The 20,919-nt window shown below is 40.6% G+C and overlaps 1 protein-coding gene across 1 annotated transcript in view; it reads left to right on the top strand.

Moving 5' to 3' along the window:
* The window catches only part of LOC132784330 (protein timeless homolog), a 64,372-nt gene extending 59,752 nt beyond the window's left edge, over nt 1–4,620 (top strand). Inside the window, exons 15-18 of the mRNA XM_060789868.1 lie at nt 1,774–1,979; nt 2,256–2,344; nt 2,561–2,764; nt 2,894–4,620. Coding sequence (XP_060645851.1) covers nt 1,774–1,979; nt 2,256–2,344; nt 2,561–2,764; nt 2,894–4,449 — 2,055 coding nt within the window. The 3' untranslated portion in view covers nt 4,450–4,620. The remainder of the gene's footprint in view (nt 1–1,773; nt 1,980–2,255; nt 2,345–2,560; nt 2,765–2,893) is intronic.
* Nucleotides 4,621–20,919: the final 16,299 nt, after the last annotated feature.

The following is a 20,919-nucleotide window of genomic DNA, read 5'->3' as shown; positions in this document are numbered from 1 at the left end:
TCCGACTAGCTGCTTGCCTGCTGTTTTTAATTCTGTTTTGTCGGGACCTGTGTCCGTGCCGCACTAGGAGCACATAAATCAGCGTCAAATGCAAAAAGTACACTGCGACTTAGCCTTCCCAGCGTCTCGTGCTCCTTGTGTATGTCTCCACACCAAAGGCGCCCAATTTTTTTCTGTTCTCGCTGGTTTCATTTTTATGGTAATTTGTACAAATTAAGCGAACCTTTTTTTATTTTTTTCTATTTGTGGCAACCACAAACGATATTTACTGCGCGTTCTTTATATTTCTCAACGAGCTCGCTACGCAATGACTGCTCTCCCTCTCATTCTAAGTTGTTTTGTCCCATTTTTAGTCCTTCTGCTGTCAGCTGGAATTTGAACTTTTTAAGCCTTTTACGCGTTGCCTTGAGCCGCAGAGTTGTTTGGGTTTTACTTTTTAACTGCTGCTGCTGTTGCTGAAGGACGGAAACGAGGGGCGGCGGGCATTCAAATATGCCCGCTTGTGTTGCTCGCAACATAGGGTATAGGGTAGTTCAAATATATCAATAAGCTCATCAGTTGAACTCTAAATATAATACAATTAAATTTCTCGAAACACTATTTAAAGCGTATTAAATTGCTATTGCACTGTGATTTTAATTTTTACTCTTTCTTAGCTCTACAACTTTATCTTTCTTTTTTTTTTTAAATGTCGGTTAGAGTATCTTCAGAAGTGCTTCCTAAATGTGGCTTTCACTTTTCGCTTAGATATATTTTATGCGCCGCTTTTGTGTTTGCGTTTGCTGCTGCTGTTGCCGCTGCTTTTCACGGCTGGCAATTAAACTTTTCTTTGAGCAGAGTTCATAAATCACATTCAGCGCCAGGCTGCTGCGGCCTGCCTTCTGCTTCTCCTTCTCCGCTTCGTTCCACATCGTCATCGTCATCGCCATCGCTTAGTAACTTTGGCTTAAATTTGTTTGGGGCCTCTATACTACAGCTGATCACTTAAGTAACCAAAAAAGGCGCATTCTGTGCACTAAACAGCGAAGCAGACATGCGAGTAGACTCCAATGTATCCACTAACCATGTCTGCCAGACAGCCAGTCAGTTTGTCTGTCTCTCAGTCTGACAGCCACATGCTCGTATCGTATCGGAGCCATCTAAACCGGCTCAGTGTCTGCAGCTCAGTCACAGATGGGCATTGCTCCTCATGTCCAGTGTCCATCAAAAGATGCAAACAGACGGCGGGGAAAGGGGAATGAAAGCAGAGAATGTAATAGGGAGAGGGATACAGAAAGAGATAGGACGGTACGGATAAAAAGGGATAGAGTGGGTTATAGTGGGTTAGTTACCCCAAGCAAAACAAAAGTAGCATCATATGCAAAGTCAAAACCACTAATGGGTCTGCGCAATCATAGGATAAATTAAATTCCAAATACGGACGACAGCCAGCAGCAAGGACAACGATACACAAAACCGACAGGGCACAAAAGTGGACAGTCCTGTGGGGGGATTGACGGCGGCGGCGACAGTGGCACATAGAGGAGCGGGAGACCGTAGAGGGGCGGGCATTTATAAAGTTTTGCCGACTGCAAATGATATCTTGCTTTGGCAGAAGCCAGGCGAACCGCAGGCGGCAACCACAGGATGGCAGTCAGGATAGCTAAAGAACCCAGACCACTCGACTTGTGGCTCGAGCTGTGTCTTTGTCGGCACTTTTCATTTGAATATGAATATATGAAGTGGCATTTTCTTCGTTCCCCACTAAACTCATCGTCCAACCTCAACCAACAGGCCAAGCTGTTTCGCATCTTTCAACAAGTCTTCAGCGTTGAACGTGACACCCATCAGGAGGAGTTGCGTCGTTTGGGCATCTATGTGCTGCGCAAATTTGTCGAAGTAGCACCAACTAATCCAAAAATCTATGCAGAGTTATTATTTTACAAAGGCATCCGGGAGGCGAATGAGCTGGAGACTGGCTATTGTGATGTCTACGAAACGTAAGTAACGGGGAACACACAGAGGCCAGACACACCAAGGAGAGAGAGAGAGAGAGAGTGGAGCGAGGGTGATGGTCTCTGTCACTTTGGGGTTAAAGGGCCATCAGCACAATGGGCACATGATTGACTGAGCCGTTGGCTGCCCTGTCTGCGCCTGTCGTTTAGTTGCTAGTTTGGGGCCCTCCACCAAGTTGATAAATGATGATAGCCAGTCAGCCTGGCTGCCTAGAGGAACTTGCTCAGCTTTAGCTCTGTGTTCTGTTTATTGTTTTGCAGCGGCACGAAAGGCGCCTGGACCGAGGAACAAGAGGTGGAGTTACGTTTCCTTTTCGAAGAGAATCAGCGGAATCCAGAAACCGATAAGGGTAACTATGACAAATACTCAAACTGAACTGACCAACCAACGAAACACTGTCCCTCTCGACTGTAAATTAAAACCCAATTTACGCTAAATGAATGAAAGCAATCAGAGGGAACAACCAGCAACAGCAACGGCAACAGCAACACCAACAAAAACGAACGAAATACGGAAAAAGGAAAACCAAGCAACAACTGCAACTCAATTGTGTGTGCTCTTTCAGATGTGATTGATTGGATTCTGGACAATTTGGTAGACAAGACACGCACTCGACGCGGCATACTGAAGAAGCTGAAGGACATGGACATACACTTCAAGGCGCCAACGAAGCGCTCCACCAAAGCCGCGCTGGGCGGCAAAAACCTTTGGCAGCCGGAAGAGGACGAGGAGCTAAGCAGCTTATACGATCAGCATCGCTTGGAGCCAGGTGAGTAGTTGCTTTCATGCCAGTTCTTTGCTATTCAATACAAACATTGCCAATTGCTGTCTAGTACAAGTTTTGCAAATATTTATGCAAATTGATTAATCAATACTATGTGTTTGTTTTCCCTCTCAGACTGTCTGCAGCGCATTGTGGCGGAGTTCGGAGAGCGTCGCAATAAGCAACAGATCATCAAGCGCATGCTTCAAATTCATTTGATAGCAGACAAATCCGAGATTATACCTGTCAAGGAGAAAAAGAGCAAGGGAAAGTCCAAAAATCAACAGCAGAGCGATAACGAAAGCGGTGGTGAAGATTATATGGAAGAACCGATGTTCGAGAATGCAATCTCTAAACCAAAAAAAGTTGCCAAAGCCAAGCCACGCCAGATCGTGCGCACTCCTCTGGATATAGGCACAGTACGTGCCTTAATATCACAGGTGGACATGGAAAAGTATCAACTGGCCATTGACTGGTTAAAGGAGAGCCTAGAGGAAGCCAGCGAGGACATCGAGGAGGCTGCCGAAGATGAGGATGGCGTGCCGCTTTTGCCGCTGCAGGAAGTGCAAAAGGAGGCCATGGAACAGAGTGAGTTCCAAAAGATGCTTGTTGCGTTGGGCTTGCAGCCGCCCATTGTAGGCATGGAAAATTATTGGCGTATTCCAATCTATCTGAATGCGGCGGATTTGAAGCTACGTGCCAAAATCGTAGGTGGAGAGGAAGTCGAAGAAGACAATGAAAGCGAAGAGGAGGAAGAGCCGTCGCCGGTTGGCAACACAGATGAAGAGGACGAAGAGGAGGAGGATTATCTGGACAAGTGCAGCAGGCAGCGAAAGCAGGCAACAACCGGCAATATAACGGCTGAACAGCAGCGTAAACTGGAAAGCATCATGTATAGCAAAAGCGATGATGAGGTGGAACATCGCGAGCCGCTTTCTAAAGCCAGCGTCAGCAAGGACAAGGGAAAACGTCAGCGTAAGACTAAGGCTAAGCAACAACAAAAGGACTCGGACGATGACGAGGAAGTAAATGAAATAGCCCGCAAATTGGCACGCAAGAAGCGGCGGCCTGATGTGTCCAGTGAGGATGAACCCGAACCGGAGGAGGAGCAGGAACAGTCTGGCAAGCCCAATACGGATGATTTATTTGAACAATTGAAAGCTAAACGCGCCACTAAAATCCAATTGAGCGATATGGTTTTGAGTGAGTCTGCCAGAGCTGAGTCTGATGCTGCCGCTGCCGAGGATGAGGAGGACGATGATGCATTTAACTTCAACTCGGAAGACTATCGGGCACGATTGCTAGAGCTGGAGGAGGAAGAAGAGAAGGAGCAGGAACAGAGAGAAAAAGAATCGGTGGTGCTGTCGGATCATGACAAAGAGAATGCCATATTGCAGGCAAATAACACAATCAAGACATCGTCGTTGTCGTCGTCGTCGTCCTTGCAGCGCACACGTCGTGCTAATGTAATTGACTCGGATAGCGACAACGATGATGCTGGCGCCATGCCCCCCAACAAGGCAAACAAACGCCCACGCAGTGACAATGAGCAAGATGGCCAACGGGATGAGGCAGATACAGACGATGAGGATATCAACTTTCTGGCACGCAAAAAGCCAGCCAGCTCAGAGCCAGCCAAGCGGCGTCGTGTGGCCATCATCGATGATGATGACGACGACGATGATTTCTAGCTTATAATTTAGTTACTGCTTTAATTTTGATGCTGCTGCTTCTAGTAATTGTCAATTAACATAGGGAGTAGAACTAATTGAAATTTTATTGTAACTATCAGCCAACTTTGTGTTTAATATCAATGTCAAACAATTGGAGAATAAATAAAGTCTCACACAACTCTTCGTAGTTTTGAAATTGCAAATCTGTGCATTTGAGTGCAAGGTGAGATAACAGAGTGTTGGGAAACGATTAACAGTCCAAACACGTACGGATCACTTGAATGAAACGCACTAATTTCTATTCAGAATCTTGGACTTGGGCATTTTGGTAAATGCTATGAAGGCGCCTTATGAAATGCATCAGGATATGTCAGACTGCAACCGACACACACCTCTCCGTTCAGCCCATACTGTCAGGTAGCAAAAGTCACTGGCCGATAGGGAGAACTTCTCTATCTCTCTATCCGTGTATGTCTCTTGTTCTCGTTGCCACCTCATGTTTCACCCTATGGCTGGCAATTTGTGCTGGTCCATTGTTAAGGAGGCCACTGTGCAGTCCTTTTCCTGTTGTGTGTAAGTGCCTATGTGTGTGTGTGTGTCTGCTAATTTGGTGGCTTTTGTTGATGCAACTGGCATTGTTGTTATTGTCCTGCAATTGCCGTTGCAGTTGGCAGTTGTAGCAGCAATTGTATTGCATTGCACCCATTTCTCGACATGTTCGTGTGCCCTAAGCCCCAGCAAGTCCTCACAACTGCAGCACAGTGTTGGAAATTTCTCAGTTTTGGTCACTTCTCACAGTCCAGCACATACACAGGACAGCACTGGACATCAGTGAGTAGTGAGCAGTGAGTAAGCAGGCGGCATTGTTGTCCTATTGAAATCCATTGCATTAGACTTACGACATGCTCTGTAAATGGGATGCAGTCGCATATTGTGCTTTTATTGCATTTCTTGAGAGACTGACAGCAACTGTGCTGAAATGTGTGCCTCAAAAAACCGAGAAAGGAACTTGTATTAATACGTATCTTTTTGCTTTGGCAATGATGTAGACAACGATGACATTAACAAGATGAAACCCAAATAGAATTTCATTCGAAATTCATCTTTACGGCTTTTGGTAGCAAACACAAACAGAAACCTTATGCGAGATGTGTCTGCAGACAGCAACGTCAAAAAAGCTAACTGGATAATAAGATATATGCTTATCTTTACTGCACACCGTTGCGTATGCGTAATAAAATGCAGATCTATTGAAGTGCGTGCATAAGTTTGAGCATTCGCAAAGCCATTGCAAACACGTCAGAGGCCAAACGGCGTCACCTCTCGCCTGTCACCTGTCATCTGCTTATCGTCGTTGGCTTAAATGCTTTATTTTGTTTAAATTAAACACGTGAGAAGAGCAACAGCAAAGTTTTGACTGTGAGAGACCTGTTCACTTTATTATAATTGAATACATTAATATCATAATAAACACAAACTTAATTCTAAATCTAGAGAATCGAATTAAAATACTCAACTTTTAGTACCTAACTAATAAGGGTAATTAAATGTGTTTACATATTTATGATATTAGAAATGCCTCCTTGTAATTAATTTCCCAGTATTTTAAAAGTGAACAGGTCAAAAAATGCTGTAGAAGTAAGTGAAGAGGTTGAACGGCTGCCATGGCCACTGCCTACAGCCACTTTATTAATTTCAAGATGGCGCACACTCAATTTAAAAGCAGCTCATAATTTATTTCATTAATTTAATCAACCTCAACGCACATGTCAACTGCATGCGTCCTCAAAAAAAGTAAGCATTTGCTTGGGTCTGGAGGTGTTGTGAGTAGGGTGCTGGGTATACTCTTATGTATATGCCACACCTTTTTATGTGCCTGTCTAAGGACGTTGCAAAAAAGTAGCAACAACAGGAACTTTATGTTTAAAATCGCTTAATACATCGTAAATTATGCTGAACTTTGTTGCACGGCGGGGGAGAGACATTCGGTTGAATGGTGGTGTATGAAAGTCGCTTCACAAGATGCGCTGGATTTGAAGTTGACACCAGGACTAAGGATGCCTCAAAATGATTATCAAGTTGCGCGCTGTATTTGTTTTTTTTTTTTATTCTCCAACGACGAGTTCATTAAGGATATCTCTGTGGATGTATTCGTGCGTATGTATTGCTTAGCTGTCACTGTCGCTGTTGCTGCTGCTGCTGCTGCTGTAGCTGCTTTTGCTTTTTTCTGTCCGTGTCAGTTTTTGTATGTAAGTACGTATGGATGTGTGCGTGTACAATAAACTGTAACTGCTTTCATTAGGCCAACACGCAGCCCTAAGTTGGCAAAAGAGTTATAGCCAGGCTTTTCACACGCTCTTTAACGCATGCTCGGCGCATTTCCATCATTAGAACAAAGGACGTCAGTTAGCAATGGCAAACAGCGAAAGGATTAACCTAATCTTGGGACTATAAAAGCGACTTTATTCCCACACATCCTCTACGTTTACATACGCGCACATAAGCATAGAGACACAGAGCGATACAGAAGCGAAATGTGCAGAAAAAATATGTGATTTTTCATCATAAAGAATGACGATGACGATGAGGACAATCGCATATGCAGATGATGGCGTTGTTTGATGAGTTTGTCTTTGTCTCCATTTTGCATGTGAACGGTAACAGTGTGTGTGCGTGTGTGAGAGTGTGAGAGTGTGCAAGTGTTTGTGTATGCCGGCGGCACATGTTTTTCTAACAATCACACAATGTTTATATAACAGAACTTTTTACACGCAGCAACAGCCATGGCAGAGCTTAAATTGAAGCCGATTTCGGCAAAGACAAAAAGCGTCTTTGACGTGTGATAAGCACTGGGAGGAGTTCCATGCCGAGAGGTTGTGAGAGGTGCTGCAGACGTGTGTGAAGACGGAAAGAAAAACACTTGGGCAAAAACTTTGCTGACTTTCGTGTGTAGAGCTTGACTCGTATGTGTGACAAAACAGTTCACTGTCTTTAGCCTGTCGTTTGGGGAAATCAAAACAAAAACACCAAGGATATCTTTGAAGTGCTGCTACTCTTCAAATCTGGCCCACTTGGAGGCACACACTTACATACAATCACCATCTTTGTAGATGGCAGATTTTATAAAATTAAAATTTAAATAAATCAGAGAGTTTATTATTTCTTAGTTTGCCAAGTTTTAATCTCAGATGCTAAGCTTGTAATAACTCAAAAGTCAGCCAAACAAATGATTTGCTTTCCAGGGTATATAGTGTGCGCTTCTATTTGACTTAAGCCAACTGTGACACACATATGTTCTTTGGCTGAACTTTTCAGTTGTCACACGTAAAAAACATGTGAATTACTACAAAGGAAATGATTGCCCTGTTCCAGATACTGTCTGCACTATGCTCACCGTTGATTTGGTTACGCCCAATAGACCTAACTCCACTTGCTTGAAGCGGCTTACGAAACACTTTGTGGACGTTTTTCATTTAAGCCCTGATGAGGGTTGTCCAGGCATTCCCAAGTCGACTAATTGGTCCAGCTGCTGTTTATGCACGCCTGCCAGAGGACTGACTGACTCTCTTTGAATCCTCTGCTCAGCGTCAGCTTCAGATTCAGCGTCATCTGACAGCAACAAGCATAGAGCTGATTGTTTCTAGGGATTAAACGACTACTGGTATAGCAAATGCTAATGCTGGTTACTACTATTGGTCTTAGCGTGGATTGTCTGTGTGTGTGTGTGTGAGCCTTAACTTTGGCCAATAATTAGCCAAATGGCTGCCAAGTTTGCAGCCGTTTTGTTTGTTGCAACTTTTGTGGGCGTTTCCCCGAGCACATAAATTTCTCACGCAAGTATGATTTAGCTGCGTCGCGTCTTTTGATTTTGTGCCAAATATTTTACATTTAAGGCGACATAAATAAAACTGCCGTTACGGGCTTCTCATCGCCTTCTCCAGTGACTTGGCCAATTAAACTATGAATTATAAGGCTGAGCAAATCGCTGAAAAAAAAATCGGGAATGGGAAGAAAACCAAGAAGCCAAGCTATAAATTTACTTTGGCCAAAAGGCTGGTTTTGTCTGGATTTATTAGAGGCAAAATGCGGTTTCTCATGTTGAATTTGGCAGATCGCAGGGAGGCAGAAATTTCTGGTGATTTGCGTCATGCGGTATAAAAGAAACTTTTGTCTTTGTGTGGTATCTGCGACTGAGCTGAGACACCACTTGTGAAGTTAGCTTGAGTGGAACTACACTGCTTTTAAGTTGATAAACTATTTTCGACTTTAAGATACATAGTTGCACGATAATGGAGTCTCGAATGCGCAAACTATTGTTGTTCGAGTACAAAAATAAGAAACGTAAAATGAAATAAATATAAGGAGAAAATAACTTGACAACTCTTGGTGGAAAATGTTAACACAAAACCAATAAAGTGGTGGCATTCACAATGCCATAAATAACTTTAGCAAATTGCAACAGTAAATACTATAATGCAGCAGAAGCTGCATCGAGTGATGCTCCCGATGCCGTTGCTGATTCTGATGGTGGTGGGCGTAGACATGGGCATGACCATTGGCGCCCATTATTTATACACGGGCAATTTTCACGCGCTTTTTCTCGCTGAATAAAAAAAGTGTATGCAAAATTCAAGCCTCAGTGATTTTTATTTATGTGCATCATTTACGGAACGAGGACGAGAGGGGCAGAGAGGCGGTGGAAGTATTCACTGCACTGGCGACCGGTAGTCAGCGCATTAACAGATCCGCGACTATAAACCAAAATTACGACGGCGCCATCAGCGTCTGCTTTTTATTTGCCCTCGCAGGCTTATTTATTAAATTGATGCCAAATGAAATTGCAGCTCGAAAAATTTGTTTGTTTGTGCCGAACAAATGGAGAGTCGGAGAATTGAGGTAAGTGCCAGGTACTTTCATGGCTATGCCATGCAGAATTTGCTGCTGAAAATATTGAAGAAAAACAAAAATTGAAAACAATAATAAATACTATCTTTAATTGATTTTAACCTCCACCTGATGAAAATGCATTGTTAAGCAAACGAATATCAAAATAACTGTGATCGAAAATAACATACCCTTTCATATTTCATACGATTTCGATTCGATCATTGGCGAATTCATGTTATTGTTATTTCGTGACAGAATTATAGCAACATAATATCCTCTGCCAAGGGTAAACCAACAATAAGAGGGAATCGTAAGTAGCTTAAACATTTTTCAATGGCACTTTCAGTATATAAATCAGTTTCATTTCGGTTGTTCTTCTGCAGGGCAAGGCGATCTGATAAGTTATGTAGCACCTGCTTCGCATGCAAAGCATTAAGCACTAAACAAATATGAGTTTTTGGCAGAGCGCGCCGAGAAGTATGCAGCATTTATTTGTATTCACCTTTTCGGTTGAGAAAAATATGTCTGCCATTTTGTTTGCCATTTTTAATGTGTTTTTCTTTGGCTCGCTTCTTTTATTTTTTTTTGGGCGGGCGTGTGATTTTTGGGCGTTACGTGGCCGCTTCTGGCGTTCTGTTCACTCTCTCTCGTTCTCTCGTTTTTTTTTTTTATTATTGTTCGCAATGTGTGCGTGAGTTTACGCTTTATATCCCTCTGCTACGTGGCCGTAGGTTTACTTTTATAATCTACACCGAAGCTGGTGCCAATGCCGATGCCACGCCATGCCGCAGCTGAATCTGAAGCCAGGGACGGGCCGCTTTGTGGTAAATTTGCAAAATGCGTGCACAGACTAACAGCACACAACGCGAGTATTTTTTTATTTTATCGTTGCGAAAAGAATTTCAGTGAAAATTCTTCACCCATGCGTTTACTTTCACTTTCCTTATTTTTTCAGTGTTGTGTTTTTTTGGCGGTGTAACGCAGAAACGTAAAAATGCACCGAAATTCATGGCGAAATTGTGCTTCGTTATATCATGTACAACATCACAAGCATCACAAGTTTCGTGCATTGTTCAAAAATCAATTAACAATCTAAAAACGCGTACAGTACTATCCGCTTGACACTACATGGGAATCTGGCCATTGGCCATTTTAATCCTCTTACCAAATGCAAGCGGCGACCAAACGAATAGCAGACCAAATCATTTTTAACGCATGAGTATCTCGACATAGCCACAATTGTATTGGTTGCCTAGAGCTAGTTGATATCGCATGAGATGAGATATATCATGGCTCTCATAAATATTCACTGCCTTAATGCTGTTAAAGTGTCATACTCGAAGGAGGGTTATTAATGCAATATCTGAAATGAATTTGAAGAGCGGATATGGCTTTTCAACTCGCATTATTTGAATAACAAAACTGGCTGTCACAACGCATAACGCATAGCATAATACCAGAAAATGGTTAAGCTAATCAACTGGCCAAAATATAACGAGGGTTGTTTTGGGCCAACAACCAGCTACGATGACAGATACGCCAACAACAACAATAACAATGAGAAGAGCCTGCAAACGGCTCAAATTGAGCTCAAGGCTCAATGGAAGGAGTTTAACGAAGGGGCAAAACAGTCGCCAGATAACAAGATTAAAAACCTTTCAGCGTCAGAAATTGAATTCAAATTCGGCACACAAAAGTATGCAAAGAATTGAAGTTGTCTTTTTTTTCCTTTTCCTTGCTTCCTGCCATGACAGTCGCCTTGTCGTGGCAGCAAAATGACAAATCGAAGCCGAGCACAGACTGCAACACAACACTTCCAGCATATGTAAGATGTGGTGAATCGAAGGGTACGAGATAGAGAGAGAGAGAGAGAGAGAGGGGATGAGTAAATACCACTTAGAAGTCAAGCAGCAAGCACTAAGAATCAGGCAAAGTGAATGCAAAGGCGCAGGAAAGGCAAAACACACACATACAATGATCGTTGAACTTCGCATATAACTCATACGACTAGTGGTTCCGACTCTGCCTATGCCTGAGCCTCACGCATTGTACTTATATCCGTCGTCATCGTTGATGTTGTTGTTGTTTTGGCATGCCTCGCCTTAGTCGAATTTCAACTTTTTAAGTATTATTACATTCCTTTACCCTTTTCAAACGAATTTGTCTGCGTAGTTTGTATTTTTCTCTCATTCTTTTTACTGAATTTCAACCTATTATTATCGACTTTTTGGAGTTGGCATTGGCGTCATTGTGGGCGACGTCGGCATCCCATGTAGCTGTCGTCGCTGTCGCCGTCGCATTCGGCGCATTTGGCGTTCTCAAGTGCACGTGCCTTCGTCTGGGACTAGTCAGAGTCCCAATTGTTGGCGACTTGCCTGCCCTCCGCCTCCGCCTGCGCCTCGTCCACCGCCTTCCACTCATGTGCATGTGATGAAGCAATTGAAGCAATAAAAGCTAGCAAAGAAACTCCAAGCAGAAGTGAAATCTTTTCATCTCCGTTTCCATTTTACTTATTTAGATTTTAGTAGCATGTAACATGTTGTGTGCACCACGCCTCCATTCGCCATAGCCACAACGACTGCCACAGCCATTTACCGTTCATATTTACACATTAGATTATTGCATGCCTAAGCATTTCCTCTGAAGTGCAGTCCAACTTTGACTCCGCCCCAATCCGTCTGTTGCTCAGCCACTTGGCCAGCAACTTCAACCATTCCACCGTTTCTGAGCCCTTCGTCAGTGTGCACTTCGGCTTTAGTTTGCTACTCCAGACTTGCACAAATGTTTGCCAGGCGGATACCGATGTCAGTCAGTGCGTTGTTGTTGTTGTTATTCTCGATGATAACGGAAACATCAAATAAATATTATTTTCTATGCTGACACATTTCTTTCGTTGCATAAGACCCCACATACATATTTAGCATTTCAATTCTATTTGTAGTTATTCGTTGCCTTAACCACTTTTCTTCCTCTGATGTTTGTCTGCATAACTTCTTCTTCTTTGACTGTATTAACCTCTTGACGTGGCGTGACAAGGATGGACAAAGGTGCTGACCATGATGAGTGTGATTGCTCAGATGAAAGTTAAGTGCTTATCATCAGCCAGCTCAACAGTTCCACAAATCAATTTATACGTAAACGTAATATAAATTCAACAAACATATGAATCTGAAAATGGCATAGTCAGTAAGTGGTGTGAGTTAAAGCACAGCTGGCATAAGCCTCATAGGGAGCTTAATTAGGATTAGTGTTTTATGTTGCATATGCCACATTTATAATATTCCACAAACATGGCAGCAATACAATACATTAAAAAAAAAACAAAAACATATAATTTTTTCCATACATTAAAAGTTTTGAAAGCACATAAGCTGATTAGCTTGGAAATAGCTTAATGCTCAGGCGAGAATATTGCTGTGATTTTTCTGACATAACTGAAACGAATATTTACTGAAAATTAATATATGTTATTTTTTTTAAAACATTAAATTCAAATTATCTAAGAGATTGTTAATTGATTTATTTCAGGTATTCACCATTCATACTTAATTTAGTTGTTTGGTTAACTAAACTAAGTATTGTCATTTAAAAATGAAACTTTTAAGTTTGCCGTTTGTGCAACTGTTGTTGAGGAATGCTTTTGATTGCACTGAGAAATGACATCATAAAGAATTCAAAGAGCCTGTGTAACTAAAAGAAAGAAGGTAGGAAAATTGTTGTCAAGCAAAAACATAAATATTTGAAATGAACAAAGGACTAAGTAAAGCCATAATATGAACAACTTCAGAAAGATGGCAAAGAGATGACAACAAAACTGCAAAAATAAATCAGAATAATGCGGTTTGAGTTTGCAAAAATATATGACAGGCGTGTAGATATCCTGGGATGCACTGTAACATAACCGAATATTGTTAGAAAGAAAACAAAATACCCTAAAATAGTCCATAATATAGTCATTTAGTTTATAATCAAAGTTTAAAAGAAGAAAAATATTCTGTGAGAAATTTTATTTATTTACGAAATGAATTCTGCTTTTTAGAAAACTAATTGAAAGATAATAGTGAATTGACCTTTTATAGGGTAGAGATTAAATGTTGTCTGTGTTGTAGCATGACAATGCGTCCATTTTTGCCTAAAGAATATTCAAAATTTTCCACAAAATGTTGTTCTGCCTCTGCGAGTATGTGAAATTGTGTGTTTGTTTTTTAGTTTGTCTTTTTTTGTCTCTTTTGGCTTAGCTGATGAAAAACGCATTTTGTGGGTACCCAGACATAATAGCGCATTGTCTGTGCTGAGGCTCTATATGAATATGTGCGCGCGTGTGTATGTGTGTGCGTATATGACTATGTAATATTTCAAGTACAAGTGCGCTGTTGAATTCCGACAAAAATGTATGTTTATAAGCACGTAGAGAGTGAGAGAGTTTTGTGTGTTGTATTGTTGTTGATGTGATAAACGCGTCTAGAATTATAATTAAACCAAATCTATGAATGTCTGCCACAACATGTGTGTATGGTTGTTATTCCCACTCTCTCGTTTTTCTCTCTCTATCTCTCTTGCTCCTAGAATTTTTCGCATTTTACGTGCTTTCATTAAAAATGAAAACATTGCGCCGCCTTCAACTTGAATTCTCATCGCTGTCCTTGCCTCGTTCCTCAGTCTGCTAAGCGTCGCCAATTCTAAGGCAGACTATAAATGTTTCTACACACACTTTCGTACTCACACACACACACACTCATGCACACTTATTCGTGTGTACACGTGTGATGACGAGTCTGTATGTGGTTGTGTGAGTGAGAAGCTGGTTTCGAGAGTAAACTGTCCTGCGACATGCCTTGAGTGTGTGCGTTTATTTGTGTATGTGTGTGTGGGGTAAAAGTTGCCATTGCTGTTGCCGTTGTAATCTTGGTAATAACCACAAAAATTATTATTGTTGTTGTTGTTGTTGTTGTTGTTGCCCAGACCACCACTCGGCAGCGCCACGTTCATTGTCGCTGCTGTGGCTGCTGTTGTTATTGTTGTAAGTGCCAATATTGTCATTAGAGTGGCTTGTTACGCAAAAAGCCGCAGCAACGCGTTGCCAGCAACAAAATGCGGCAACATCTTGCGGCATTTTTCGCTTTGACGTCTTTTGTTTTCGTGTGCTCGTCGTGTAAGCGACACGTTTACTTGGCCCGCCCTTCCTCATTTCCTCCTAGGCTAACTAACTGCATCATTATTTTCATCTTTACTTTGTTCATTAAACGAACATGAAACGTTAATTTAATAAAGTCAAATTCGGTTCGCTTGGCTTTGGTTCTCTGTGGGTTGAGTATTTTTGCAGCACTTCTAATTGGACTAAGTAAAGAGCAAGATTTTGAAGCATTCGAACATGCATATCTTGGTGGTGTGTTATAATACATTTAGTGTAATCGGACAGAGAAAACACTTACACAGTCTGGCAGCTTAATTTCGTTTGGCACTTTCGATTAATGCGATTTCATTTATAATTAAATAATGTCCTATGGTTAAGTTATTGAAATATATTTAAATTTAGTTTGAATTTGTCTGTTATTTTATGATATTCTTTTTTAAATGTATTTCGATAGTTTGATGAAAAATATAAAAAAGAGAGTCTGATTCAAATAGTGGAGTGGATCTCATGCCCACGTTATTCCCTTCGTATACACAATAAACTCCACTAAAATTGCATAATCACCGACCTCAGCAGTGTGGTGCTCTAAGTGGTCGTTAAGCTTTTGACGGTAGTTGAAACTCCAGGCCCTCCAGGTCCCATACATACTACACGTAAAGTTTCTGCCACACACGTGGCTCAGCGACAACAGCCACAACAACAAGAGCTGCAAAGTTCGACTGTTACTAAGCCAAACTGTTGGCACTTTTATTAGCATAAATATTTGTTAAATCCAACAGCAACAACAAGAGCAACTGGCAGTGGGAACAACAATAACATTCATGCGAAAAGTTTTAAGCGTTTTCATTGGAAATGATTTAACAGAAATGCGCATATTGTTTGCCAACATCCCTCATTCACATTCTCATGCACTCCCCAAAAATCCACCACCGTCTTTCACCTTCCCCTTTTCCCCATCCCGCCAACGTAATCTCTTTCATTAAATCGAACTGAGCCCCAACTGGCTGTTAGCACTGCTGCTCCTTTGTCAGCTCCGGTTGCCCTCACCATTGTCGAGGTTAAATTGAAGAAATGTGTTCTAATTAGCCACACACGGGCTTCTCCGCTGCCACTCATCCGCATGCGACGTTTTCTCCCCCCACTTTGCCCCGTTGTGGTAAACTTTGTGCTGCCGAAAACTTGTTGTTAAAGTCGCATTAGCCCGTTTAAGGTACAGTAGGAGTACACATGGCTAATGAGCTTCAGTCAAAGCCAAGCGTTATTTATTGTTAAACATGTCTAAAAGAAGACTGCCATAAGGCTGCAAGAGGCTATTTTGAAAGCACTGAGAAAGGATTAGAAGCACACAAAACAAAACAAAGGCAACGGAAAAAATACCCGAAACATGCCCTTTCATAATTGGAAACTATTTAAATGGTAAAGTTGAGAGCACTCCTTTGTATATTTTGCTGGTTGGAGATTGTCCAAAAAACCACCCTCGAGTTTGACTTTTGCATTTCCACCGGCGTACTAAAGCTGCCTTCCTTATCGGCGCCATTTGTTGTTGTTCCGTTTTTTAATGTTAAAAGGCGAAACGGCGCGAAAAGTGAGCAACAAAATCTTTGTAGTTAAATTTGCTGCGGACTATTTGGCTTGACTATTGATGTGCGCGCATTAAAAAACAATTTTTATGCACAGCAGCAAACACAAGAAGAGCAACAGCAACAGTGGACAGCTTGGAGCAACCCCCCGAAGCGACATGGACAGCGATGGCAACGGGCAACAATGAAGCCTTAAGTGGACTTTTATTGACTTTTAGTCAAAACGAATTTCGACAATTTATCGAACACAGTTCGCCGCGTGTTCATTATGCAAAGATGATGATGATGACGATGATGTTGTTGCCGCTGATGATGATGATGGCGAAGCTGATGTTGTTGCTGATGTTGATGAAGCTAGCCAGTCGAAGAACTGGCGGTGGATAAATGGGCAGAGATGGGGCGTATCCTGACTGTCATTCGCCTAGCTCATCAATTTCCCATTCGATTTGAATTGCCACCGATGTTCACTCAACTGTTGATACAGTTCTTTTCTCTACATTAAATAGCATGCAAAAGAAATGAGAAAAGTATTTCATTTAAGCCAATCTATTGCAGATCAATCGGCTGGACAGTTAGATCACTGAGGCGACGGACATCTATTTGTTGAGTGATTCCACAAGTCAAAATTTCTGCGGACAATTGTAGCAATTAAGCGCAGCAAAATGTTTATCAACAGACTCATAGATAGTAGAAGAAGAGTGCCACTTGGTTGCTTTTCAGTCAGCTCGTAAACAATAACAAATCAAATTGGCGACAGACAGGAAATGACGAGACGGATGTAAGTCTGCTGCTGCTGCTGGAAAGTGCAGCATAACAAACAGCAACCACAGCCGCAGCTGCAATGGCAACACCAGCAACAGCCGCAACAAAAACAACTGACGAAATTACTTTGCCTTCGTTTGAGCATACAAATTTAATGGCACCGACATAGGCTTTATTGTTTGACTGTCTGTGTGTTTAAATGTGCTTGGTGTGATGCCTGCCAAACACTGAATATTGAAATATCCTGCAGTACATCTCGTATTTGATGTGGCAGCTTGTCAAAGTATCTCCACATATTATTTTAGTATTTTCTACAGCAGCTTTGCTTAAAGGTAATATATGCAAAAATGATTTTAGAATAATTTAAATTTTTTTAAGTGTGGTAAATTGATTTTAAAATCAATTCGGTTATATTTGAAACTATTTAAGATAGTCATGATTAATATTCATGCAATATTACCTTATTATTGATGTAGTCTAATCTTATTCATACCTGTTTTATGTTATCTTTCAAATTTATGTATTAAACCTAAAATGAAGTTATGCACTTTTATTACATTATTTTTTCAACTTGCTCGAAGCATCGTAATCTGCTTTTGCAGCAGTTTCTCTACAAACGAGACGAGACCGTGTTGTTGTTATAGCTGTTGCAGTAAATATGAGATCCTGTTTGCACGGAATGCATGACAACACTTTATTACAGCTGCCAGACAAAGGGCGGGAAGTCAAAGTGTCTGACAAGCAGCCCCTCGATACACTTTATCCTTGGCAATACGAGTCAACAGGAGGAGCATGAAAGCTTGTGCTTTACTGTCTGACTGCCTACTCTATGCAGTGTTTGTCTAGCGGAATGCGTAAGATTTATGCAGTACCACGCCCAATGCCTTTTTCCCAAAGAATTTTCCACTGTCCGTATATAATTTCCACAGCTCCGTTATTAATTTTTGATACTTGTTTCTCATACGCCCTGTTTAACTTATGACGCATACGTAGTTTATAAGCTTAAAGTGCACTTTTACTAAATTTATCTCATTCTTCCGGTTGTATTGCAATTTAATCGTATACAAATTTTACCTTATGACTTTGCTTACTTTTTCCACACATGTAGAGGTTACACCTGGTTAAATACGACCACGTTTGCTTAACCTTTAGCATTTGCTTGTCTTTGGAATGAAAAGAGGCATATCATACAATATGCTTTTCAACAAAAAAATTTGCTTGCCTTCCAAAGTTCAGCTCGGGTGAACTTTGGCTTACAAAAATGTCAAGGCTATGAGTACCAGTGCTTGGAGCCTGTTTAATTTACGAAGAGAACTTATTAAAACTCATTGAGGGATGACAAAGAGATGAAATTGCCTTGCACTATTTATAGCTATTTTGTCGCCAACATTGGAGCCATTTAATGTTGTCCCCGATCAAATGAGTTGGATTCTGATGTCTGCAAAAATAATTGAATAATAAAATGCGTCACTGTTTGCCCAAATGCATGTGAATTCATTTTCCCGCCCTGCCATCTCATGTGGGCTGCTGGCCTGCTAATAATCAAAATGGACGCTGGAGCGGTTATAAATGCTGGCGTCACAAAACTTTGCCAATGGACATAATGCGACGTCGTCATCATCATTGTTGTTGCCTTTGCTGTGTGTCGTCCATGCAATCTCACATGAAGAAAAGAAACTTAGCGCAACAGCAACATGAAGAAAAAAAAAAAGGAAGAAAAAAAGAAAGTTGTGCAAAGTCCATTAAATACATAAACCTGCCACGAAATGTTCATGGAAAGCGCATAAAGAAACTTTGTAGTCCCGCCTCATGGATGGCGCGACAAAGTCAATGGAAAATAGAAAATGCTGAAACTATTTATGCGCACCATATGTGACCCATACTCAAACACACACACACACACATGCACACGCAAAAAATGTATCCAAGACTGTTTTCTGGGCTTGGAATTGGGCGTAATAACTTGATTTGCTCACAATGCGGGTGAATTGGTTGGGGCAGGAGGCTAAATGGGGCAAAATTGCCGCAGATGCAGCACAAATGGGCACGCCCCCGCATTGAAGTCAGCAATACTGCGATACAACAAGGCGAACAAAAACAACAGGAACCAGATTGGACAATGGAGCAAGAAGACGCGGGCTTGATTGTCCAGTCAGTGTCAGTTCCTGCTTATTTATGACTTCCTTTGCCAAAAATGTAAAAAAAAACAATTTCTTATTTTGCCAATAAAGCAGAAATTGATGCACATAAAATATAAGGCATGCATAAAACATGTCCATGTGTAACCACGCCCATAACAATGACACCAAATGCATAAAAATTTCCGTCCTCGCAACTTAATAAGAAATTGTTAGAGCCAAGGATCACATTGTTTCCGGAATCCTTATCGTCTGAGCAATATTGACCATCTTATGAATAATATTAATATTAAACAAACAGCACTTTAGTTAACTGAAAATATTTTGTTTTTGAAAGGCCAATAAAAATTTACGTTTCATTTGAATTAATAAAATTTTTATTTAAAAGGAAACTTTATTTAGTTCAAATACGAATATAATTTCATTGGCACATTACGTTTTTTATTTTAGTATCCAAAGAGACTAATAAAAATTAATAAAGGTATACCAATAAAATCAAAATTCGATTTAGTTCTATGTCACTTGTGTTGGCTCGTAAATTACCGAAGTGCTGGATTTTACGACTATAAAATGGTTTAGAATGGCTGATGGTGGTGATGCAAGTAAATCAATGCATATTAAATAAATGATTTAGCTTTGGTCACAGAATTTAACTATCATATTAATAAATAAATTTTCAAAAGTTCTTCACATATTTTTTGTCTAATATGAATATTATAACGTTATTATTAATAAATAATATATAAAGAATTTGAAATGATTTATCGTTTAAGTATATCATCATGTTAACTTAATTGAGCATTCTTTAAAGTTTTTGATTTTTGTAAATTAGAACATTGAACTAGATAAAAGCTAAACTATTATTTATTTTTAAAACGCTTTTATATTTTCTAAGTAGAGCAAAATGTAATAAATTTCCAAAGCAATTAAATTTTGCATAAATTTCGAATATATTTGCAAAGTCGACTAAGAACTAAACATCAGCAAAGCGTAAAAAACACTTTTGCATATACGAGTTCAGCATGTGAAACATGACAGACGACATACACAACGAAAAGAGATGAATAGCTACAGCTAACTTGTTGGGAAAATGAAAAATTACGCATACGACATGAGGCACTTGATGCATCAAGTTTCAAGTGCTCTCAGTCACAAAAATAGCAAAGTTTTATGCTCGTATTGCAAATAATTACTAGAAAATCAAATGGTTCGACATACGAATAAAAGTACTCAAGAGGTACGGTTGCTCGACAAATAGATACTGTGTAGAAGTGATTGCGATAAAATCTGTTGCTCATCACCAGATTGTGTTCACTTGAGAAATTTCCGACATTCGTGTATGAACAGTATACTTTTCAGTATATCAAACACTGTAGATGCTTTGGGGATTTGTTTATGCCTATATTTGTTTAGGATATGCCAAAAAGAGACTGCCAATTTGGAGCTCTTATCCTTTTTCGCATAATTTGGGACTTAATCTGCTGTGATTTATTCATAGACTCTGTTTTTACGCCATTAGTTATGCGTTTGTTTGCTAAACGACGACTCTTGGATTGGCACCCTCTCGAAGGTTGATAGGGCGTGGTCGTAGTAGCTTATACTCCAATTAATATTCATAATTACAACACCAGTCGCGGCCATTTAGCATTTATGTGAGTACTCGAGCCATCATTTACTCATTGTAGGCTATCTATTAAGGAGGCACAAGTGCAGTGGCGTTGCTATGGTTAAATGCAATGTATTTTATATTCATAATGGAAATTTTTATATGCGCATATAGAAGAGTTACGATCTAGTCAACATAATGCACAACAATAAATTTATTCAACACATGCCAAGGCAGCCTCAGAGATGCGAAAGGACACTTGAAACTTTTTTTCGTCTCTGAAAAATTGCCTGTGTGCAGTCGCTGTTGCTGCTTTGCAACAAGATTTATGTTGAAGTCTTAAATTACACTTGCCACGTACTTGCTGATATTGCTAGAGTG

Source organism: Drosophila nasuta, chromosome 2R (genome assembly GCF_023558535.2).
Source record: "Drosophila nasuta strain 15112-1781.00 chromosome 2R, ASM2355853v1, whole genome shotgun sequence".
NCBI classification, from domain to species: Eukaryota; Metazoa; Arthropoda; class Insecta; order Diptera; family Drosophilidae; genus Drosophila; species Drosophila nasuta.
The sequence above is the reverse complement of the archived record's forward strand: the minus strand, read 5'-3'. Positions and strand labels throughout refer to the sequence as shown.